This window comes from Takifugu flavidus, chromosome 18 (assembly GCF_003711565.1).
Source record: "Takifugu flavidus isolate HTHZ2018 chromosome 18, ASM371156v2, whole genome shotgun sequence".
Taxonomy (NCBI): domain Eukaryota; kingdom Metazoa; phylum Chordata; class Actinopteri; order Tetraodontiformes; family Tetraodontidae; genus Takifugu; species Takifugu flavidus.
In genome coordinates this window covers 2,022,973-2,047,752 of record NC_079537.1, presented here as the reverse complement: position 1 = coordinate 2,047,752, position 24,780 = coordinate 2,022,973, and the positions used below count along the sequence as shown (strand labels likewise).

General features: G+C 43.9%; 2 protein-coding genes and 2 long non-coding RNA genes across 6 annotated transcripts; 3 read left to right on the top strand and 1 right to left on the bottom strand.

Moving 5' to 3' along the window:
- Nucleotides 1-209: 209 nt before the first annotated feature.
- On the top strand, nt 210-8,781 carry LOC130514337 (oxysterol-binding protein-related protein 7-like). Of its 2 annotated transcripts, none has more exons than XM_057013861.1 (23): nt 210-383; nt 995-1,201; nt 1,449-1,592; nt 1,763-1,816; nt 1,951-2,064; nt 2,151-2,318; nt 2,458-2,599; nt 2,715-2,833; nt 2,968-3,051; nt 3,175-3,319; nt 3,441-3,574; nt 4,327-4,419; nt 4,765-4,945; nt 5,241-5,312; nt 5,736-5,950; nt 6,025-6,162; nt 6,248-6,311; nt 6,399-6,477; nt 6,736-6,883; nt 7,005-7,155; nt 7,254-7,380; nt 7,475-7,597; nt 7,858-8,781. In XM_057013861.1, the coding sequence occupies exons 2-23, from the start codon at nt 1,034-1,036 to the stop codon at nt 7,964-7,966; spliced, it is 2,772 nt and encodes a 923-aa protein (XP_056869841.1). In that variant the 5' UTR covers nt 210-383; nt 995-1,033; the 3' UTR covers nt 7,967-8,781. The 2 variants fall into 2 exon arrangements, with proteins under 2 accessions (XP_056869841.1, XP_056869840.1); XM_057013860.1 differs by having other exon boundaries at nt 2,968-3,057.
- Nucleotides 8,782-9,210: 429 nt separating this feature from the next.
- On the bottom strand, nt 9,211-22,907 carry LOC130514338 (TANK-binding kinase 1-binding protein 1-like). Of its 2 annotated transcripts, none has more exons than XM_057013862.1 (13): nt 22,773-22,907; nt 18,201-18,441; nt 17,904-18,035; nt 17,151-17,255; nt 16,920-17,070; nt 15,862-16,055; nt 15,716-15,783; nt 15,502-15,608; nt 15,138-15,328; nt 14,769-15,050; nt 13,878-13,958; nt 13,571-13,798; nt 9,211-13,186 (listed from the first exon to the last, which is right to left on the bottom strand). In XM_057013862.1, exons 1-13 carry the CDS (start codon nt 22,850-22,852, stop codon nt 13,058-13,060), a joined length of 1,989 nt encoding a protein of 662 aa, XP_056869842.1. In that variant the 5' UTR covers nt 22,853-22,907; the 3' UTR covers nt 9,211-13,057. The 2 variants fall into 2 exon arrangements, with proteins under 2 accessions (XP_056869842.1, XP_056869843.1); XM_057013863.1 differs by lacking the exon at nt 22,773-22,907 and adding an exon at nt 22,562-22,700.
- Nucleotides 18,309-19,607, top strand: LOC130514367 (uncharacterized). Its single transcript, XR_008946987.1, has 2 exons — nt 18,309-18,554; nt 18,663-19,607. It is a non-coding gene; the product is annotated as an uncharacterized LOC130514367 (long non-coding RNA).
- On the top strand, nt 22,762-24,780 carry LOC130514364 (uncharacterized). Its single transcript, XR_008946983.1, has 2 exons — nt 22,762-23,265; nt 24,273-24,780. It is a non-coding gene; the product is annotated as an uncharacterized LOC130514364 (long non-coding RNA).

Sequence of the window (24,780 nt, the reverse complement as noted above, 5' to 3'; positions counted from 1 at the left end):
AAAGTACCATTTTAATTGCTCCCTTTTTAGAAATGTACCTTCCTGTTGTTTTGGCCTCCATTATCAGAGCTTATTATTGAGAACAAATTGTGCCTTGTGTACATCTAACAAATCTGATCCAGGACTGGGCAGTCCTGCTTGGTCGGATGCTCCAGCTAAGCTCCACCCAGATACCTGCAGCCTTTGATATACACCAGTCTGACAGCATCTCTCAGGTGTGGTTTTCTACTGAGCGCTTATGAGAGACAGAGCAGAGTTCATGGGACTTTTCCCACACAAAGTCTTAACCTTGCAAGATTCCAAGAACAGTTTGTTTTTGTGAGTGAGACATTCCCTAACTCTAAAACTTGTTTGTGGATTACCAGAGAGACTTCAGACATCAGGTGGGTTTCACTTGTGGATATGTTACTTTGGTTTATCTTTCCTAAATTGGTGCTTTTTTTTGTTTGTAACTACTCAGGTATTGATTTGAATCATCAAAAAATTAATTTAAAACTAGAGAGCTTGTAAATATCTCTAAAATCATATACATTCCTCTTAAAGTTTTCATCTTGCTCTTCCTTAAACACGCAATTGGATACACCCTTGAAAATCTACTTGGGCTTCTCAAAATGTACGACTAGATTAACATTATTGGCTGCTCTCAGCTGCCGAATGACATGCTGGTGTATTGTTCCTGTTTCTAGAAGAGCAGAAACAGGAAAAAAGGTTTCAATAGGCTGTCAACTGGTCACGGTTTCAACCCAAACACAGTCGGCCCCAACATGTTCTCACTGTTCTATCCAGAACAAAACCTACTGAAGAGAAGATGGACATGAAGCCTCTGACACAGAATAGGAGATATCCACTTAAATACAGCCACAGGTCTTGTTTAAGTGGTCTGAAATGGAAGTTTTAGTGCTGCATAAACGGTTGTGCCGTGAGCGATTGTGACGTCTTCCTTTGTCTGGTTGTAATTCTATTTTTGTTTTCCAAATTTCTGTCTTCACCCTAGTGATGCCAAAGAGCTTAGCCTGAAGGACCTCCTAACAACATGCACCGCTTTTCTTGTCCCAGTACGATGATGGACCCTCAGGTGTGTCCACCTCCTCTGAGCAGCAACCAGTCAATGGTGAGCAGCATGGAGAAATCCCCGGGGAGCACATTTAAGCCTGGCCACTCCCGGAGCAACAGCACTGGCTCTATTAGAAATTCAAAACAGGTAATTACGGAATGATATCCTCTATAATGCATGATGTTAATTTTCTGCTCCTCTTGATTGCATCTGCCCTTTTTTTTTGTGAGCTTAGTTTTTTATTGCATTCTATATTACTTAATTGAAAATGTGACACTATCAACTGTACAACATCACTGCTTTGATTTAATATGGTAAATTCTTACATTAGGGTTACTTGGTTATTGGTGTCATTTAGCTTTAAAGAAAAAACAAAATCCTTTTCCTCCTTCAGTCCAATAACTGGGAAGTGATGAACGACTTGCACCAGATGGACATATGTACAGGTCCTGGCTCGTCTATCGACCTCAGCATCCCCGGGATCTGTGAGGGCTACCTGATGAAGAGGAGGAAGTATCCCCTCAAAGGCTGGCACAAGGTGAGTACAGAATATTTGTCGAAATTGTAATAATTGTAATATTCAAGAGATCCACAAATTATGCACAACATGCTAAAGGTCTATGGTCACATTATGCTTATCACACAGACGAGGAAATGTGTTCATAAAATCCTTGTTTTCTCAAACTTGCTTTTTGTGGTACTTTTCAGCGGTACTTCCTGTTAGAGAAGGGAATTCTCAAGTACTCAAAGACACAGCAAGATGTAAGTGTGCAGCTGTAAACATTATCACAGGGAGCAGTAATGGGCCAATAGTCACAAACTTGTGTTTGTTCACCAAATCTGATGCTGTCGTGGCAGTTCTGGTCAGAAGTTAATGAGTGTTTGTCTTTCTGTAGATTCAGAGAGGGAAACTCCATGGCTCTCTGGACATAAGCTCTGCAGTATTGTCCATAAATAAGAAAGCCAAACGCATAGATCTAGATGCAGGAGACAACCTGTACCACATCAAGGTAATTACACAACACAGGTCTGCCAGCTTTCCCAATGTTTGACACAATGTTTCATGCTTTCTTTCTCTCTCTTTGGCAAATGTTAGGCAAAGACCCATGAGCTCTTTTACATATGGCTGACCAAGCTTTGTGCTCACCGTGTGTTTAAAAAAAATGAAGCAATGAGCGTTGGCCAGGGTGTCTTTCATGCATTGTCCTTGGTGCCAAATTCCCTTCCAGCGATGGCCTCTCTTGCCCAGAAAAACAGCACAACGGTCAGTAGAGCTTTTTCAGAAGGAACAATGCAGTATTTCTGAATCAGCCAGTAAAAGCAGTCACTTTTCCCCCTCCCATGTGTACGTTTGGTTTAGTTGTTTTATTCTTAATCGAACTGTGATGTGTTTTTGTTTTCAGCCTCTAAAATATGTCACTTCTGCGTCGTTGTACCAACAACAAGATGGAAGCCCGGCTCTCACTGCCTCCGCTCAGACTGGGGTGAAAAGCAAGGTGTCTGCCTGGCTGCAGCAGACCCACGACATTGATGCCACCTCCAATGGTGCCTTTATTGATTGCACTCGAGTGACAGAATGTGTGAATGTACTGAGAGATCTGAAAGAGGAACTATGTTTGAGTAGTCTGTCTAAATACCTTTGTCACCTTCTGTGTGTCAGAACTGGCTCGCTGTCAGCTAGAACTGACCGAACTGGCTCAGCTCATCCAGCGTCTCCATTGGCTGGAAGGGGGTCTGCCCATCACAAGTACAGATTTAGAGATGCGGATTAGCATGCATGTAAGTATCGAATATGTTGGTTTTAAATCTGACTTGTGCTCGGTCTGTCCTCAACTGCTTCATTCATTCATTTAATTATTCAAACTGTAATGAATTTTGGAGAGAAACATCAATCCTGTAATTTTCCTGTCCAGAATCTGACTTTGAAGAAGCCAAAAAAGAAGACGGGGAAAGTCTTTGGACATTCCAGGACTCTGTCCCGAGTAGAAGATCTCGGGGTAATGGTAGTAAAACATTTAAATCTTACACAATGCCTACATTTTCATCTTTCCAGTTGAAGAATATCCATCCCCAGTTTAAAACAAGCCTATTATGATTTTCCCTCTTTATGGCCACTCCAGTTCACTTCCAGCCACCTGAGCACAAGCAACTCGGCATCGGTGAAATCCATCCCCGACTATGTTTACTCTCAGCTGTCCAGCCCTCATGTGACTTCACCTGAGGCCAAGAAGCTTCACCAGGAGATCTACGGTGTTTCTCAGAGAGGTACAAACCTCTTGTGCTCTGAAGTGGACTAGTGTGTAAAAGAGCTGGTGGAAAATTCCACATTTACCGTTAATAAGAAATGTATTACGCCCTGAACATTGCATGCATTTACTTGTTGCAGTTCACGCATCTCTCAAGTCCGTTCATGACGTTTTGACCTTGGAGAGAGAGAGAGTGAGGCAGGCCTGGACCGGCCCAGACCTGAGGCAGAACACGTCAGAACAACTGGCAACCCTTTGCAGCACGTTGACAGAGGTAGCCCTCAGATTGGACTGGACTCTATCGAAGCAGAACCCTAACTACTTAGCATTCCTCTGAAAGTTCTGGGTGAAGAACAAACATCCTGCTCAGTTCTGACTTTGGTTTCAATTGAATTTGAAACGGTTTTTGAATAGTTTCAGTTTGCTAAAGAGACAAAGGATGCCCAGCCCTCGCTGTCTGTAGCAGGGGTGTAGCATGAAACTGCTGAGCAGGTTTGGGTTGTTTCTAAGCGGGGTGGAAACAGGTAATCGAAGGCATGTTCTTAAGGAACACGCCTTAAGTCTGTGCTAGTACACACAAACATTGAAACACTGAGACTGGTCAGATATTGGGTTCACTTCCTCTGACAGCACTCAGTGATCCATCCCACCTGGTGTTGCATAAGCTGCTTTTTGCATTTCTAATCTTCTGTCATTGTATTTTTTTTTCCGAACTAAAGGTTCCTTTTGCTGTCTGGGTGTTATGTAAATATTGTCATTTTTCTGGGTGTTGGCTGTCGCCCTACATTGTTCCAAGACTGGTTCCAATGTCACTTTGACTTTGGTGTGTAAAAATGTCTAATAATAGTGCAGCTTAGAATGTCAGGGGCAGTGGTGTGTAGACTCTTGGCTGCTGTTAGCTTCATTGTTTGGGGTTGTGCTGGTCCTTTTACTCGCACCTATGCTTTGTGAATGCTAAGCTCTGCATTACATTCTGACCATTGTCTCCCCTTCGTGTGTCTTGCATGGCCTTGCGTGTGTGTGTAGCTTGACATACAGTCACGTCTGACCAAAGTCCACTCGCTTTCCTTGTCTTCTGACTCTACTGATGAATCCTTCTGCACCGTCCGTCCGGACCAGGTGTGTACCACGGTGCATTCATGTCTGTGTGTCTGCATATGAAAAACAGTCCAAAAATTCCAGTGAGAATTGACCGATATTATTGTTTTACTGTTTGGATAGGTAGTGTATTGATGGTTTCCCATTCTCCCACTTCAAAAAGAAAAATGAGTTTGCAACACTCATCTTGGAAAAAACAAATCTAACCCAAATTTGTTATTGTAATATATAAGAAACCAATCTGACAATTTTTCACCAAATCATTTCTGTGCCTGTCCTGCTCAGGATAGTTTAGGTAATCCTGGGTAGCTAATTTATGAATGTCTAATGTTATTAACCTACTGTATCCCGTGCTCCTGCTCACAGAGGACCCCCTCTCTGAGTCGTCACAGCCATCGTCCGCCCTCGGTGGCGGACTCAATGGCGGAGTATTTTGATGCCAGTGACGTGATCCCATACGAGACCTTATCAGAGGCAGAGGCTTCAGATGAGTCCGGCTTAAGCGACATCACCACCACCAGCAACTCGGAACCAGACGAGGGTCACGGTGAGTATTGGCATGCCCTCCATCTGTTTTTAGTTTTATATTATTAATGTGCCATCAGCAGGAGGGTCCCCCTACATGAGCCTGGTCCTGCTCAAGGTTTCTTCCTGTTAAAGGGGAGTTTTTCCTTGCCACTGTTGCTTGTCTGGGGTTAGGCCCTGGGATTCTGGAAAGTGCCTTGAAACAATTTTGATTGTATAAGACGCTATATAAATAAAGATTGATTTGATTTTGATTTGATGTGTGAAAATGTGTGTAATACAACTTAATGTTAATTATTTTCTTAACTCGTCCACAGCTACTGCTACCCTTAAGTATCGGGCCAGTTTGGACAACACTCCCCATAAACCCAGTCCAGCACCAAGTACCGGTAATGTCCCCATTCTTTGTCATTAATACAGAATAAGTGTAGTGATGCCTGTACAGATGATTGTAGAACAGCAGTAGTTAAAAATGCTTCAGTGTTGGCAGAGAAAACACAGGCTTGTGTATTACATGAAGCCAGATAACACTCAATCGTGGGAGGTTTGAATGGTGGAGCTGTGCTAAACTGCTCATTTGAACTAATTAAGATATAGAATATTTTGAGAATTACTTAAGAGTGGAGAACCATGGTTCTCTTCATTTGTTAATGAATCAGTTACTTTACATCATGAATCATTACTTTACATCATTAATCATTACTTTACATCACCCCCACATCCCAACCTGTGTGAACTGCACTGGCTCGTCCTTTGGTTTTGTTCCGTTCTCTTTGACTGATGATATTGAGGTTGTTGTTGTTGTGGTACAGGCCGCCGCACCACCCTCCCTGCACCAGGACAAGACAACAGCCACATCGGCATCATGACCATCCTTTACAACAACATTGGCAAAGACTTGTCCAGGGTGTCCATGCCAGTGGCTCTCAATGAGCCGGTGTCTTTGTTGCAGAGGCTCAGTGAAGAGTTGGAATACACAGACCTGCTCGACATCGCCAACCACATCGATGATCCATACGAGAGAATGGTGCGTTTGGCTCATTGCCAGTAGCAAGCTGATGTCATTCAGTGGAAAAGTGATACTATTTTAACTGTTGTCAGGTGTATGTGGCAGTGTTCTCCATCTCCGGGTATGCCTGGGCGTCTTGGAGGTATCGCTACAAACCCTTCAACCCTGTCCTGGGAGAAACCTACGAAAGCCACAGAGAAGATAGAGGCTTCCACTACGTCAGCGAGCAGGTAATCAGAAGAGTAAACAATGTGAGCAAACCTCAAAATCCCAGTTTAGCAAACGCTCTAATGCCGCGTTATACAACATTTTCAGGTTAGCCATCACCCTCCAATCTCTGCCTGTCACGCACAGTCAGAAAACTTCACTTTCTGGCAAGGTGGGACCAATGTGATAAAGAAGGTTCTCCTGTTGGAGTAAAAGCAAGGATAAAGGCTCCTTAAACCATTTTAAACTTTATTCTCAGATCAGAGATGGAAGAACAAGTTTTGGGGAAAGTCTGTCGAGATCATCTCTTCTGGATTGGTGAATGTAACCCTGCCCAGGTGAGCCTGTGCTTTATTCAATAGCTCCAATCACATAAGAACATGTAGATTTGTAACGATGTACAACCGCATGTTAAAACAGCTCTGAACCACCATCTCGTGTCAATCTTCAGTTACTGTAGTTAGTTTTTCGGATGTTTAATGTGCAGTAACTTTCAACTCGACGCGTTTCATCAATATACTTGAAAATATTATGCGGGCTAAATGTCAAGGCAAAAAAAATGTCCAAAAAGATCAAAATGCTTTGTTTGTTTGTAGATATGGAGATCACTATGAGTGGAACAAGGCAGTGACGTGCATCCACAATGTATTGAACCAGCAGCAGCGGTGGTTGGAGCACTATGGCGAGGTGGTCATCAGAAACAAAGACAGCGACGTCTGCACATGCAAGATCACGTTCGTCAAGGTAAGAACACAACCCCACGAGAGTCTGGCAGGAATCAGCATGGCCGCTGCCTCTCAGGGAAACACCAGAACTCTAAAAGATTGGGATTGTTATAAATCCCATCCTTTCATATTTCCTTAAGTCTCGCTATTGGAGCTCGGACAACAGCAAGAACGAGGTCCAGGGTGTGGTTCTGAACCGGGCTGGAGAGGTGGTCCATCGCTTCGGAGGCTTGTGGCACGAGGGCATCTTCTGTGACACCCTGCCTACACCAAAGTGCATCTGGAAGCCCAGTGAGGATCATCAGTTTTGTTTTTATTTACATGGATTAGTGACTAGAAATGCAGTGTTTTACCTTCCCTGCAGTTGCTTAATGTCTTTTCCTGTGTAGATGAACAACCCGAAGACTTCTTTGATTACTACGGCTTCTCTACTTATGCCAGAGAATTAAATGAACTGACGCCTGAGCTGGAAGCCGTCCTCCCGCCTACAGACACGCGCTTCCGACCAGACCAAAGGTTCACAGCTTTCTGTCTGTTTATTTTGTAAGATGATCAGAAAAATGCTGTGTTTGGTTTTAAAGGGGGTCGTTTGTTAACTCTCTCCCATCAGGCTCCTGGAGCAGGGGAAGGTAGAAGAGGCAGATAAAAAGAAGGACGAAGTAGAGGAGAAGCAAAGGGAGAGGAGGAAGGAGATGGCCAAAAAGGGCGAGGAGCACGTCCCCAGGTTTTTCAGGTGAGGTCTCTGCCTCCAGGAAGTGGGTCGTTTCTCAACCAGGAGCAAAAATACCAGCATCTGTAGTCTCATTTTGGGAGGATTCATCAATTGAGTCTTTTATTAATTCACATGTCACTCTTCAGTTCTGTCTGAATGGCCATATGGTTTCTTTTGTTTGCTGATGTTTTGCCAGAAGTTATATTTTGTCAATGCAATATTCCACCTAAAAAACATTTTTCAAGGCAACAGCTTGAGTCTCTTTTCTTTTATTCCCTCAGGAAAGAGGTGGACCAGGCTGGCAAAGAGGTGTGGCTGTACAAAGGGACCTACTGGCAGCTCCGCAGAGACCCAGGCTTCGCCAACACTGACAACCTGCACTTGTGGTAGTCGCTGCACAATCAGTGAATAGAGGAGGACCGAGGCACTCTACTGTACAGCATGGTAATCCTGGAATGACTGATCATCACTGGACTCATGATGAGTCCTGTATTCAGCTGCTCGCGGGCGCTTCGACAGTGGCGAGGAGGTCGTTTGGAAGCATAAATGAGCCTCTTCAAGAGGTGAGGTGCCAAAGGTGAACAGATGAAGACTGATTTTAAGATGAGGCCGGATGTTTTTCCAGGCGTTCACCTTCCTCTCCCTGCATTGGAGGCCTTTTAAATATATAATCCTTTATCTTTCAAAATAAAAGCTCAAGTTATACTCCAGATTTATCGCAGCCTTTCAGAAAAATGTGTTATGTATGTAAAGAGTATCTATGGGATAAATGTCACATGGTAACTTTTTTTAGAATTTCTGTATAAAGGTTTTTTTTTTTACTCTGCTCAGTTTTGCGACATGGTTGAAACAGACATTTGCTTCCTGCAGAGGGATACGAACGCACGACTTGACCCTGGTGCATGTTGGGTGTGTTTCTGGTGAACTTTGGGTCCCGCTTTCATTATCACTGGGTCTTCATTTGTGTTAATTTGTGAAGTCGGCGTGTGTTCTTCCCCTCTCGCCTGCATGGCCTGTGGATGTCAAACATGAGCTGACACTCGACATCGCGTCTCTTGGACTTTTATGCTCTCGTTGATGCAATGAAGTATTTTTTTTAATTGATGTTTCAACAACAGATTTTAAGGGAAAAGAGACTCCTGTTAAACCCAATGAATTGTTTTTTCTTAGTGATGTCAAATAAAAGTTTGAAACGTTTTCTCCTCTCATGGCATCAGGCCTGATTTTCTCCTCGAACCAGTTCGGCATCTCAAAGACTAAATCCTGTTTAAGACCACGTTTGACTGCAGGGATTAACTGGAATGTTGTGCAGCACCTTTGAAAACGAATAAAGGTTTAAATATTTACGATTGTAAAGACTAAACTAGTGATGCTAACACTTGCGACTGAGACTTCCTCAGTTTATTCCTAAAAAGCAAAGCATCAAAAGAATTGGTCACCAAAATTTGGAGTTTTCTGAAATGGCAGATTAATGATTTAATCTCCATTTATATAGTATCTTTACATGAGATGCTAACTTTAAATTCCTGGATGTGGAGTATTTATTAGTTCCTACTTTGTGGAGGAGAATGCACTGATCACCAGGGCCGCAGATCATAATTATGCTTTAGTAAAACAACTTGAGCCAGTTGAAGTCATTTTTAACATGCCTTTAATGTAAAGTGTCTAATAACCCTGGTTGCAAAAAATTGAATTGGTTACAAATACCAGAAGGGGTCGTTTCATCACAGACGAGTTTCATTTAATGGAAGATAATATGATTGTGTGGAAGAAAAAGCACATGGAGGCAAAAGGTACATTTACATCTTGACGATTTTTTTCTTTTACCCCTACGAATAAATATAAGTGTAGCCCTTGAAAGTGCCATTGAGGTTTTGGACTAGCAGCAACACTGAGGACAAATGAGCAAAATAACATAACACAAGTGGACAGAGAAGGTGAACACATGCTGATCTCAGAACAGAAAAAACCTAAATTACAAGCAAAAGTTGGGTTCCACTTTTATTGCAGTTCTATGGGAGGAACGATTGCTGACCTCCAGTCCATCCCAGCAAGTACTCGGATTTGAACCCTCTGTTTAAAACACAGATTTACATCTTTTAATTCCCTGGTGGTTGTTAGGTGTTTGTTAGGTCTCTATTTTAGCTCCCATAGCATCACCCTTTCGAACAAGCAGGATGTTCCTCCTCAAATATTGCACGTACCCGAACTGCTGTGTTGTGTGTGAAGACCGAGCCCAAAATGTCTCCTGTCTGAGATTTATGGGATCTAACGTTCTGAATGGAACTCTCTTGTGGATGCAGTCCAGAAGGACTTCCATTCTGAAGGTTCTGTGCTGTACATACAGTATATTTACAAATTAACACAAGATTTGAATAATTTTAATATTCTGTCGAGTTAATTATAGCTGACAGTAATATTGAGGAATACTAAAGTTCTATATGTCCATCTCGGGTTACTGTGGAAACTGGTATCGATGGAGGGGGACCGATTCATATGTTAAGCTTGTTAGGGTTGGGATTAGGGCTAGGCTAGGCTAGGTTAGGTAGAAGAACAGGTCTTAGTTTTGGACTCACCAATCTCATAAATGCCAATTAATAAAGCTGGCCCAGATGATTTTCCAGTTGAATTTTATAAAGACTTATGGGCTCTGCTCACCCATTATGTTACAGAATAGTAACACAAATAAAAGAAAATCAGTTATTATCCTCTCACTTAAACACTGCAAACATTAACCTGCTTCTCAAACCAGGTAAAGCCCCAACTCTGCCAGCTAGCTATCATCCCATGTCTCTTATAAATGATCTAAACATTAAAACCCTAGCAAAGAGATTAGAACCAGTTACTCCCAACATAAACAGGGTTCATTAAAGGTCGACACTCAGCCAGCAAGACTCAGAGCGACATGATCAACTACTCTATACTAATAATCTGAGACCCACTATTATATCCTTAGATGCAGAAAAGTCATTCATTAGAGTAAATCGGAAATTTCTCTTTGCAGTCTTTTGCAAGGTCTTATTAATCAGCACACCAAGGGGCAGACCGAAAGATACACACATTACACAGACATATATCCCTGACACACACCAGATCTATAGCTACAGATCTGCAGAAAACATAAACAATCAGAGAGACCAACTTTGGCTGCAGTATCGTACTAGAATCACACTCTGGCTAGAAGGCAGATTTTGTAGTTTTTTGTTGCTTGTTTTTAGTGTTGCTGTTACTTATGAATGATGTTCACAGGTATCAGTGTGCAACGGTATGAACACACATGCTTGTGGGTCCATAGGAGCGGATGTATGTGTTGGGAAGTTTGTTTTATGATTTGCTTCAAAGTCAGTTCTTTTTTGTATTCTTGGTTTTGGGGTTGTGTTCTGTTTTTCTCTCTTCTTTCTAAGGCTCGTCTGGTAGTTATTTGTCTGCCTTGCTGTCATTTCTTAGCAGTTTGTGGGTTTCCCAGCATTCATTTCTAAAATAATTTCTTAATATTCATCATGGTACAGGCATTCAGAGGCCAATTCTGCTTGCCATATTGCTGGACAGGAGAAGGAAAAAAACAAGCAAACAAACAAAAAACAAACTTATTATACACCAGGAAAAGTACTAATTCACATTCAGACAATAGAGCACCACAAATTTTAACATTGGACCATTGACATTACTTTTAAACAAATTTGAGAAAAATGGATCACAGGCACTGTCTGCTGAAGCCATAATTCAGGAAAGAAGCAGAAATATCGCAGAGTAAAATCAAATGCTGAGGCATAAAGAATAATAATATAGAAAATAATTTAAATGCCTCACTTTCTAAGAAGTATTTCACAAAGGATACTGTTATTAAAAATGGTTAACTCATCAATAAACGCTATCTTAAAGTGACATTATAGCCCTAGCTAGATATTTTATGTATACGGTCAGTGAGGATCATACTATACATTTTACTATTTACATTAGCGTATTTGCAATGCAATCGTGTCCCCGTTCCCGTTGAGGAAATCTCACTGTACAGGTTTGTGTCAGTTCACAAGTTCCTGCAGAAAACCTTAAAAGAAGAACCATCATGCCCTTAACACCCCGATGAACGTGTGTGTGTGTGTGTGTGTGTGTGTGTGTGTGTGTGTGTGTGTGTGTGTGTGTGTGTGTGTGTGTGTTGGGGGGGTGATTCGCATCGTCGCGCAATTCCCATTACAGCCACTAGAGGGAAACGTATCACGCCATATGTGCAACAAGGTATCTAAACAAGCCAATTGTGAGTTCACACAAAATGTTTAAGGTGTGGACACAAAGTTACTATTAAAATGAACAAAGGCCTATGAAAGAGTCAAGTTACATAACAAAAAGACAGCGTGACTCTTCCATCGGGTAGACTCTGTTGTCAGGGTACAATGATGCAGTCAGTAACTTGTTTACTTTTTATGCTTTATAACCTGGTATGCTTTTATTCATAAATCTCTTCTCAAATCTGGATGCTTTTCCTTCCTTTTTTTTGTAAACTAAATCTGGGAACGATGGGGAGACAGGACTATTACAAACATAACAAACATTTTGCCAAATTAATGTTTTCTTATCTTTCATTTCAGGGAATTGTATGATTGTATTATATTGTATTAAAGGTTTGGGTTTTGTCTACCTTTAGTAAAGAATGCTCACTCTGTAACTGACCATCAGAACTATTCTAGCAATATTCTAAACATGAGGGTCCTTCTTCACAATGAATAATTATATTTGGGGCACAGACTCATGGTTACAGGTCCAAACCAACACCTACAGGGGCCCCTACAGTTCTATACTAAAGTAAAGAGTGTCATTTGAAGAAAAAAAAAGGCACTTTCAATAACCTGTGTTCTTCTTTACTGATACATTCTGGGGTTTTTTTAATCTAGAGGATGCTCCAAAGTTCTTTAAGTTCTTTAAGAGCTTCTATCATCCATGAACCACTTCCCACTGGAACTTTCACCAGACCTTTAAGACATCCTTCCTGTCACTGATCCGACTGCAATTTCAGAAAATGGAATAAATACGCAGCGCTCCTGAAGAAGAAGTGGGCAGTACCCAGTAGTTTAAGTACTTAAGTACTTGTGGAGAGAATAAACCATTTCAATGAGCAGTAAGATGCTCTAGAGAAGCTTTAGTGTCCTCGTTCAGATCCAGCATGAACCAACGTGAGACACATTAATGCTCTGATGCATGACAGGACCAGGACATGAAAAGAAGTTTCAGCAGCTTCTGTCTGTTGCAAAAATATGCAAAAATGTCTCTCCCACATACGTTGTGAGGAGAAAACTGGAATAGAGCTGTTGATGCCGAGCACTGTTGTAGATTAGAAACAAGGAGACTGCAGTCGGACTGGGAAAGTTCTGAAAAAAGAATCATGCAGACTCATCAAACCACTGCTGGGTTAGAAAAACCTCAATTTCAGCCTGGAGGAAAACAAAGTGTAAAGTTCTTTAAAAGAAAAAAAAAGAAAAAGAAAGGTCATATCTTGCTGTTCTCCAAGTGGGAGTCGATGTGTTTGATCAAGGCGTCGTCAGGGTAACCAGTCGGGAAGGTCAACTGACACAAAGGACAGCTACGGATGGCGCTCTCCTCCGACTCCATCCATAACTGTAAACACAAGGAATGCGTTATCACTCCTGAGACGTTTCTCAGATTCATGAGAGATCCTGAATTAATGAAGAAGGAAAACGATACGCAGTGTTTAAGCACAAACCAGAAGGGAAGGAACTGTAGCTCAGTGCGGAAGTCAAGGTTTTGCTGAAGAATTCTATTAAAAATTACTTAAAAACAATGAACTGTTGGAGGATCAATAAAACATGGCATTTCCAGCCATATTCCACCGTCATCGCTGAACTTTCCTCGTGACAAAGTGTGGAAATAAGCAGCAGAGGGTGGCTCGTCCCAATATAAACCTGCCCTGAGTAGATCCCACTAATGCCTGCTAACAGTCTGCACGTGCTTCAGTGTTTGTCTCTAATTGCCAGTACTTACGTTAATGGAGGGCCATGACTGAGCATGCTCAGTGTTCATGTATGGAGGCAGATGGCAGGAAAGGGTGGCAGGGCCCTCGGGGGCCGAGAAGGAGGGGTGATGGGGCTGTTTCCTAGGAGATGGGAACGAAGGGCATATAGAGTGTTCCCTAGGTGACGAGGAGCTAATACCAATTGCGCCAAGTGTCTGCGGCGGGCTGCCAAGAGGCGATAGGAAAGCACACACGTCCTGTCGAGGAAAAGGACACAGGTTAGGTGACCTCGAGTGTGAGGTGGCTTTCAGAGGCACAGGAGGTTCTGGTGATCACCTCTTCATCATCAGACGACTGCGGTGGCGTCACCAGAGGCGTGGGCTCGGGCTGGTTGTCAAGGTGACAGAAGTGATGTACCTGGAGGAGAGGAGGGGCCGTCCGAGATAATATTACAAAGCATTCAGAAAGGTGGATACACTTCTTTATACGCGCGCACACACACACACACACACACACACACACACACACACTTGGGTGTAGTCATGACCAGGCTGAGCTCTAGAAACAACAGAAAATAAGGAAGCACAATGCTGAAGAATTTCCTCATTAAAGGAATATTTTCTTCCCCAAATCAAGTCATTTTCATCCCCCCCCCACCCGGCCAGACATGTATACCAGTTATTCCGTAAAGGTCAGATTGGTCATGACAGACTGGGGAGCCAGAGACTATCCCAGAACTCCCCTACTGCTAAATTAGCCTTCAGAACACTTCACAATCTCACTGACTTTCATTTTTTCGGTCTTTGTGATCTGCAATAACCGCTCCCACTTTCTTTAAAAGTCCCATTAATTTCATTTTAGTTACTTTAACATTGTTATCTGCCCTATTTGAACTACTGAGTGCATCCCCCCTCTCTTGTCTTGTCCCCTGTGTTTTGCTAAGCTTGTGTACGAAGGTTGCCTCCTCCCCTTCCATGTCAGGGTGTCCTCCCTTCTGGTTTCCTGCCTTCACTTCCTCGTGTTTGATCAGTTGCTCTGTGTAGAGTATAGTGATCTCTGTGTCCTGACCCAAAATGATTCAAACTTTGTTGAAACGTTGTTGTTTCCTGCGCTAGATCTAGTTTTTGATAGTCCCCCTTGGTTGATTAATATTTAATGCAACTTTAATCCTTCAGAACACCATCCAATTTTATGTTATGGAAATGGTGTTTTATGGGTCTGCATCACCTCTGCAGCCAGCGGGAAACCCAGGTCCAGAGGACAGTGATGGGGGCTGCTGCTCAGACTGCTGACCCCTCCTCTCTCCCCCCCTCTGCCTCCTCCTCTCTCGCCTCCAGCTCCATGAGCTGAAGCCGGCCTCACCAAACCCACTAAAGAGGTCCGGAGCTGTGCTTTGGTTTGGCCATAACCGTGCATCTCCCCCAGCAGGGACCTGGGCTTCGGGAGGGTGGACACAGGATCCCTCATCAGGCGAGCCGGAGCTCTCTGGACAGCTGAGGGGTCTGATACCTGAAATAAGGGCAGGAAATGCAAAGGGGCGTAAAAATGGAAGGAGTTGACGGTGCAAATAATGCGACCTCTGAAGAAAGAGCCGACCTCAGAGTAACTCCGGCGACCCTGGAACTTCGCGCGTAGACGGCTGCTGGTAGGCTGGTGGGAGTAGGAGGCTGGGCCGGCATTTGGGGACAAAGGAGGAGAAGTGGTGGGGAGGAGCCTGTCAGGGGAGAGGGAGGCTCGCTGCGAGGAGTTCGGGGAGAGTCGCTGGGGAGCGGGATGTGCACGAGGAACTGGAGCGCAAAGAGAAAGAGAGGAGGGAAAAATCACTCGTGACGCCACTAACACGAGGATGAGAGTGGTATCAGCCATGACAGCTTACACCGATGACATTTAGGTACTTAAGAACAACATTTGGTCACTATTTGGTCACTGAGTTGAACAAACACAAAACGACATGACCTACCTGGCTCCTGGGACACCTGTCGCAGGAGGTCACTCTGTTTAATGGCCAGGCCGCGGACACGGCCCAGCTCTTCCGTTAGCTCTGTGTAGGCTAATGCTAGGTTGACCCTACAAGGCAAAGCGGATGCTTGTCTCTGACCAATAGAGTACATTTGTGGCAACAACTGTAACCAGTTATTAGTGCTGTATATTTTCTTCTTTTAGGTGGAACTCACTGTTCGTCTCCTGCTTTCTTGATCCATTCCACATCACAATGCTCGCAGTGTGCAGGCAGCTCCTGTGACTGGCGCAGACAGACAGAGATGGGCCGTTAGCTTAAACCTGACAAATACATGACTCGAGAGCTTAATGAAAGACATACCTGACTCTGTGCTTCCTGCAGCTGGGCCACCTCCTGCTGAAGCCTCTGGAGCTCCACCCTCAGCTCCTTCTCCCTCTGACAGGCTCCTTCAGCCTGGTGCCGGGCCCCTTCCAGCTCAGCCTCCAGCCGCTGCAGCTTCAGGTCTGACAGCGCGTCCAGGCTGCGGGAGCTCTGCAGAGTCGGCCCACGACCCTCTGACAGAAGCACACAACCTTCAGTCAGTCAGGTTTGGTGATGATGTAAAAAGATCTTTGTTTGGCGGCATCGCTGTTTGCCAGTCACATTTCACAATGACTTAAATGTTCAGTTCCTCTGGTGTTTCGAGTTGACACAATTCTGTAATCTCCTAGAATTTGATTGGTTTCTTCTTTTCGGACATTTTAGTTTTCCTCCCCAATAGGTGGCAAAATCTTCAATGCATTACGGTTCAAATATCAATTCACTAAACACACTGAAGCTCTCATGGCATGAAGAAAGAAGCCTGGAAAAAATTAGAAATGACTTTTTTCTATTCCACCGTTGATGTCGCACATTCTGCTGTAATCGCTGATTGATGCTAAGCTAAAGCCTTAAGAAAAGAAATCCCCTGTGTGGGTTTACCCTGACAAATGAAATTCTACCCTTACACCCCAGGTTTAACCATCCCTGCTGTTGCCCTTATAATAAAATCCCAGTTCTATGTATTCTAATTGTTACAGGTATCAGAATTACTTCCTCAGATTTGTATGTAGACGAGACGTTGTTTAGAGAGAGTTAGAATCTGCCACTGGTGGATTGCCTAGACAGAAATTCCTTATCATGTGACCGACTGTTTCTTTCAAGAATTGCAATCAATAGGCTCCAAGGGCAAATGAATGGTTTTCTTTATGGGGGAAGTGCTCCTCACTTGTGTTAAGAATGCATCTAGAGCCAGGCCTGTCCTTCTGTTTCTGTCTGTCCCGTCCACACGATGGTGACAGTGTTGGTCGAAGGACGGCTTAGCGCTTCCTGCTACTTGCAGGCTTAATATTAGAACCGTGTTTTCAATCTTCAGTGATTTTGATCCAGACAGAACCAACCTCTGGGTACATCCAGACTGGCATGTAGCTGGGATTGATGCGCGTCTTTGCTGCGGAGCTGAGCGCTCAGTTTCTGGAGGGAGGTCTCCCTCTGCCTCAGAGCTGACTCCAGACTGCAGATCCGCTCCATATGCTGCTCCGCCAGAGTTGTCTGAGCAAACACAAAAAGATGGTCAAATGAAAGGAGACCTTGCTCCTTCCCAAGATTGTTAAATAAAAATAGACGCTAACCATCTTATCGAGGTCTCTCTGGACATTGCTTTTCTCCAGGTGAATCTTCTCATAAGCCTGGATGACCTCCTCCAGCCTCTCCTCTCTCTCCTTACTCTTCTGGAGCTGAAAGAGAAACTCGCGTGTCATCTTTCCACAGAGGTTTACTGAGGTCCAATTCATTAATATGTTTCACCTTGATATTGAAAGCACAGACAGGTCACATGACCAGCCACGACCGTGCACTGTGAAGACCTTTAACATCCACCTTTGCACAGTAAAGACAGTCCCCTTTCACCAGGAGCTGAGTGTTGTGAGTGTATCCATCCGTCCATGGACCCACAGGACAAACACACAGCAGCACTGGATGTTTTACCATCGGCTTAATTCCTAACGGGGTTTGCGGGAGACTTGAACATTACTGTTGAGGGACTTCAGGGAGGTCTGATCATCTGATCTTTGTCTAAAACTGTTTGGGTTGGCTTTTATCACATATAGATTCCCTGTAATTTGCACTTGAGATGCTTTGAAAAGTGCATTTTGATTTAAATTATTTTAGATTTTAGTCCAAGGGTTGCTTTGGCCCAAATTGGCAGGGTGTGTTCCTGCCTCTCATAGATCCAGTTGGGGTCCAGCAGCCCCAAACCCCTTTGTGATGGGCTCCAAGCTGTGCTCACCTCCAACTGGCACCATCTCAGTTCTATTTTCCAGTGTCCTGTGACTTCTCTCCTGCCCTGATAGTTGGGAATGCTGCTCCTCTGAGCACAAACGTACCTCCTGAGTGAGCGAGTTGACCCTCTGCTGTAGGTTGGTGGTCTCTGACTGGATTACGCTGGTATCCTTGATGATGGAATCACAGGAGCAACACAGTATTCTTTCCTCTCCGAATTCACTGATCATAGGAAACTAGAGTAAAGGAAACACAAAGACTTTCCAGGAAAAGGGACCTCATTTTTGAAATCTCGGAAAATTATCAACTTACACTAAATAAATCCAGATAAATAATTTGTACACAAGCCAAAGGGAAAATATATTTTGTAGCATGTGTTTGTGTGCACATGGGCTATCCACCTTAACCTCGTAGTGTTTGAGCTTCCTCTTTATGCTGCTATTTTCCCTTTCAAGACTCGCCAAACGGGTCTTGATGTCGTGATAGGCAGCAGCCAAGGCCAAGCCCGATGCCGGGTACACGTCCTCCGACAGCCGATTGGCCGACCAGCTGATCCCAGAAACGCCCACGTCATCTCTCAGTCCCTCTCCGCCCCCCAACAGCCCCAGCTCTCCTCTGCGGAACAGATCCATCATCAGATAGCTGTAGGGGAGGGAAAGAGAAAGAGCTGCAGTGAACCCCAGAGTAGGAGAGCGCAGAAAACGGGCTACGCCACCGGGCGAGGGCGCGGGAAGGCTGCGAGCCGGGTTTGCCCAGTAGGACACTTCGCACTTTCCACCTCACACAGTCGGAGCATGTAAATGGAAATAAATCTGCCAAACCTTTTCCTGGCATAAGCCTGTGTGTGTGTGTGTGTGTTGCAGACTTTGTCCAGGAGCCCGCTGAGCCAGCCAGTGAATCGGTGTTTTCCATCTGCTGCTGTAAAAGACCTATCTGCGTCCTGCAACTCGCTGGCAGTTTTCCACCAATGTCCCTGCTCGCCCGACCACAGAAGAGGGTTTTACAACTGCAAATACTGGCAATAATATGGGAAAACAAGTTGCATTCGCTGATGATTCAGAGGCAAACAAGTTTGTTTTTCCCAATCAATGCCTTTCAAAAGCTGAACTTTCCATGGACAGAATGAACGATGCAGCTCTGCAGGACATTACATAACATTTGATACATGAACACTATGCTCAGGCTTCATTAGAAGGGCCTTAACTGTGTACGCAAACCAGCTGCCATCCCAGGGGGAAACGCTATCTTCAGTTTTTCTTTAGTAGAATAACCTTTTTCGGTTACCCTGACATTATAACACCTGCGGCGGGTAAATAATGACTCTTGCCTTCCTGAAGTGGAAGTTGAAGCCACAAAAACACCACAAAACTTTGTAGAATGTGCTGCTGCGGGATATAAGACTGAGAACGTCAACGCCACATGTTGACATGAACAAATGTGAATAACCCCCCTCCCCCTGTGCCTTGTGGGTTAGAAATATTTTCACTTGAACAGAATATTGTTGTTCATCCTGAGGCCTTTATGGTTTCAGTGTATAAACACACAGATACACGGGGGGAGGGGGGAGCCCTGCAGAAATATCGGGGAGAGGTTAATGAGATATGGCAGTGGCTGGTCTTTCCCACCAGCTGTGCTCAAGCACAGTTAGCATGTGGTTGCTGTGCACACACAGCACCACACATTAGTACAACATCTACTAAAATATAAAGATCACTCAATACAGGAATGATGCCTGCATCATCTGCGTGGTGGACAATCTAGTACTCTTCAAAAATAATTGTACATTAAAATGCAACTTCAAATGGTTACACTGTGTGCATCCGTGTGTGTGTGTGTGTATGTGTGTGTGTGTGTAAGTGCACCTTTGTGAAGTTTCAAGCCAACAGCAGTCACAGGAAGGTCACAGCAGACCTCCTCTGATAACTCCCACTCCTACAGCCCACATACTCACTCTCTCACTCTCTCTCTATCTATCTCTCTCCCTGTCTCTCACTCACTCACACACACACACACACACACACGTACACACACAAACATGGACAGATAACCAGCCAAGGGCAGATCAGAGGGGGCCATATGTCTTCATCACATGGTTATTTCATTTATTAATGGATTAATGTTCTGCCTTACCCACAACCCCCTGCAGCCAAGCACCCAACGCTCTGGATTGCCTCATCATCACATTGTGTGCAGTTAAGGCATCCGTTATTACCAAAGAGTTATAGTGCTAGTGCAGGGATCATTAGCTTTAACTTTAGCTTTTCCCTATTAAAATGAAGACACAGTTTGTTAAATCGGTTGATACAGGAAAAGGATTTCAGCAAAACAGTGTTTTACAGGTGGGGTGAAGCAGTGCAAAGCGACCTTCATCGAATATTTGAATATCAAGTCTAAGTTGTGCTCCATGTGCAGAATGAGAATCGTGTTCAGACCTCAAACAAACTCTCACAACTGACATTCAGTGTTCAGGACTGACCCACTTGCCAAATCATGCATAAACGTCGGTGTCATATCAAAATGCGCACAGTCACGATTTTTTAGCCAATAGCTAATCAACCTGTTCTCCAGCTCCAGAATGAAAGAGGAAAACATTGCTTCAACGAGCTCATTCAGAGAGGGAGGGGAAGTCCTTGAAGGCTCATCTTTGAACACAGCTGAAGTCAAACTAAGCACACACGTGTGTGTGTGTGTGTGTGTGTGTGTGTGTGTGTGTGTGTGTGTGTGTGTGTGTGTGTGTTTGTGTGTGTGTGTGTGTGTGTGTGTGTGTGTGTGTGTGTGGTGAAACTCAGTGGGCAGTGAGCTAGAAAGCAGTGAAACAAAGAGCGAGGAATTGAAATGAGAGCAACTGACAGAGATATGAGGTGGAACAATAATGACACTGAGGAGGATGGAGAGTGGGGGGGCAGAAAGAGAGAGTGACAGTGATGGGGGGCAAATAATTGGGAACAATTCGAGGACATAACAAGACCTTTTCAGCATGTAACATAGACAATATTGTGAAATTTGGCTCCCCTTGATCACAACTTGTTTTGTGCAGTGGCTTTTTCTTCCACCCAACCCTCTAAATGAGCCGATCTGATGTTCATCCGAGCTGATCCCAAATGGCTCCGAGATTTCGAAGTCAAAAAAGCTGGCTCCGAACCAGTCATCAGGATATCTGACAACCCTCTCACCACGCAGGTGCCAACACAATCTGAATCCACAGCCTGTCAGCCATGGCTTCTGCGATATGTTTACTGCCACTCGGGTATCATTCAATTTGAGTCCTTCAGGAAAAATCTGAAAGTTTTGTTTTGTCCTTGATTTCTTTCTGTATTTTAGCTGCTGCGGCGCTGCAGCTCTTCTTCTGCCCTCTCCTCCCACTCTTGTTCACACAAAAGCTTAAAAGGTTCTCCAAAACCCCTTTATCTCCCTCCACCTTCTGCAACAGGCGCTGCTGCGTCCGTACATTCGAGCGCACATGAACGAGAACTCTCTGCTGCTCTCGGCCCTGTTTGGACTTTTTCCAGTTTCTGTGCTGGAGAACGATGGAGCAGACCACCCACCTCCGGATAGGTTTAGATTTTCACATGGAGAGAGGACCACTGAGGACAAGAAGTCAGTCCGCTCCTGCTGCATGGATGTTTGTAGCATATTGAATAGACTATATGTTGCAAAATGGCAATTTCTAGTGATTAGCTGGCATTTTCAGAATACACAATTGACAGCGTCTTTAACGAACGTGGCCACTGAAGTTGTATAAAATTGTTTCCACAGTTTCTTTTATTACCTGTGGTTGGGGGTTGCGTTAATGGACAGACGGTTCAACCTCCTTTGCTTTACACCTGTGCTGCTTCACAAGTGGGTCAGCACCAGTCAAGAAAATGTACCTGTGGATCTAAGGCAGTGCTGCAGGCTAGCATAGGCCATTCAACGAAGTGCACGTCCACCTTACAGAAGGCTCGGCCGCCTCGCCCTGTCATCTGCCTTACCCTGAATTAGCCACCAGAGGAGTCAGTCCAGGCCACTGCAGCAACAACAGGAGGTGCTGAGCAGATGGAGATGATCTCTGTCTATGTGATGAAACTACAGCTCTTTTTCAGTTATTTTACCAGGGTGAGATGAACACGGTAGCATGCTGCGTTAATAGAACTGTTAGAATGGAGACGTTGTTGAAAAAGGATATTTAAACATTGTCTTCCTCAAAGCAGGTACCATTTAAAATTTAAATGAATCAATTAAATTTGCAAATGCAACTATTTCCAACATTTCCAAAACTTTCACAACTGTGAAGGTAACCATGGTTGCGTGGACTGAAACTTTTTTGGCATATTTATTTTCCTTAAGCGTCAAGAGTCTTTGATGACCTAAAAACGCCGTTATGAATTGTTAGAGAATATTTTCTCCACATAGTTCTGCGCTCACACGTGAGACGGGGAGATGCTCTGCACGTTGCACGAAATGGAGGTTAGCTCCGTTTCCTCTCATCCCCAGAAATATGACGCAAAACCACATCATCATGCTCCACAAGACTTACACATTTCCGGAAAACAACAACACCTGAACGCAGCACGAACGCAGACGTTGCCCCCTTTGTTAAAGCATCGCCATGTCAGGATCTGGACGTTATTATAAAACCAAAGCATCATGTCTTAACGCGCATTATCACCATCCGACACAAGAGCACCCCCGTGGAACCGGGGAGTTCGATGATTGTTGTTCACCCCAGACATCATCTTTATAATCTTACCCGCAGAAAGCGCTGATTTGTTACACTAATTACCATTTTTATTTTCCCCGGAGCGTCATCATGAGCGTCCATCAATGCGCAGCCAAAATCATCCCGACCTGACCTGCCAGCAATAACCCGAAACCTTGCTGTCACCGGAGGATTAGAGAAACAAGCAGAAACAGCAGATCTCGTCGGTGCAAGGAAAGAAAAAAAGAGACGCTGGGAGGAAGCGCAAGAGACGGATTCATCCGCGTTTACTTACGATTCTGTGGAAAAACCACGACGATGAAGATGATGCTTCTGACGGTGCTGAGGAGGGTCGACATGACTGGAGTGTGACATCAGGAGCGTGTGTGTGTGTGTGTGTGTGTGTGTGTGTGTGTGTGTGGTGTGTTGTGTGTGTGTGTGTGTGTGTGTGTGTGACCCTCCCATCTCTACCCGTAAAAGGGAAAGGGAGGGATTTTTTCCATTCTTTTATTATCATCTCATTTGCAAACCTTTGCAGTTGCCGAGCCTGGTTGCAGAGCTTTACCGGCTCATTTAGCTTGGTCAATTGCCCCGTTACCGCTGCAGCCTCCTCAGCCCATCCTGTGCTCAGGCACACACATCCTGTTGGTACCCTCTGGGACCAATGGAGGGTCCCAGCATCAGATCTTTTTGCTCCTGTTGGGTGGGGGTGGGCGATGACGTTCATTTCTGCCTGCAAATTATATTGCACATATGTTCATGGAAGGTTAATTCCATACCTGTGCATGGTGAGTAATCAGTGCTCATTTCTGCCATTGATGCTTGTTTTGTGTCTCTGAATTGGACTAAATTAAGCAAACTAAGGTCATTCCAACATATTTAACTCATGTCGCTACAACTCTTTGCTCTCCTGAGCATTGGTACTCGTCCTAGTTTTTGGGGATGGCAAAAACACACAAGCATTCATGCGCAGACCCAGGAGGGGGTGTACTTGGTTGGGAATGATGTTCAGGTGGGTGGTTCTTGTAAAAGCAAAATCCAAATGAATGCCAGAACCCAAAAAGTGCAAATTTGCCAGGACTGAAAAAAATATAATTGTAATCATGTTCTCTCATCATTGTTCCCAAAAAGGCTTAAAGATACAGGTATTGTTCTTTAATTCCCAAATTGAAAAAAATAATAATTAAGTAAAATAACAAAACAGGAATTAGCGATCTAAATTAATCAACCACAGAACTTTAGTTAGCAGGGGTGGTGACTTTGTCTCTGAGAATTATTCATCATCTGCCTGATCACTCCTGTCCGTTCGTCCTCTTCATGAACCTGACTCATCATCCTCATCCCTCACAAACATTGTCATTTTGCCATTTTTCAGCTCTGTGACTTTGCTGTTCTGATCCACCTTTTCTCTCTTGTACAGTCTTCTCCTCCTTCATTTTGTCTTTTTTCTCCATCTGGTTAGTACATTCTTGCCAACAAAACAGGCAGCAGCTCCACTTTGACAGTTTTATTGCATTTTTAATCACATTGAGCCTTTGTGGCCTCCAAGAATCCAGATGTGAACAGTTCTTTCTTTAATCTTTATTCAACTAGAAAGTGTTAAATTTGAAAATGATTTGATAAGGCAAAACAATATTATGACATAAATATCTACTGAAGGCTTCTTTAAATATTCCTCACGGTGGGCTTCTAACTAAAGCCGAATAAGGAAGGATAAGTAACATTTGGTTAAATGTAGGCTCAGTAATCGCGTGATCAGCGGCTCCTTGTCATATTTCTGTTTATTGCCCTCTAGTGGACAAAGAAAGAAGACACAATAAAAAGATACAAGTACTACACAACTGACATGCAAGTTACATTGTAATTGGACCACAAATCACCACTTTACATAAGTTATAGGTTTGATTCCATTGATTTTCTCTTCTACACAGGCTGTATTCCTGCCTCTCTCCCAGTGACTGGTAGGATAGACTCCAGCATTCCAAGTGACCCTGATGAGGAACGATGGTGAAACCTGTGATCGTATCGGAGTATTTATTGTTGTGGTGGGAGAAAGGAACAAATACATTTGTGTTTGACCATTACAAGCACAGATCAAAACCTCCTGTGTGTGCAATTAAGCGTCATTTCCAGTGCTTGTAATTGGGATGTGTGGTGCTCAGCTGCGTTCCCCACTTCTTGTTGACTCTACTAAGAGTTACATCCCAGCACAGCTACCAATTTTCCTGCAGATGCTTGGCCATTGTGATTGAAGAACTCAAAACACAAATGTAAATAAACACTTGTTTATAAGACAATAAGAA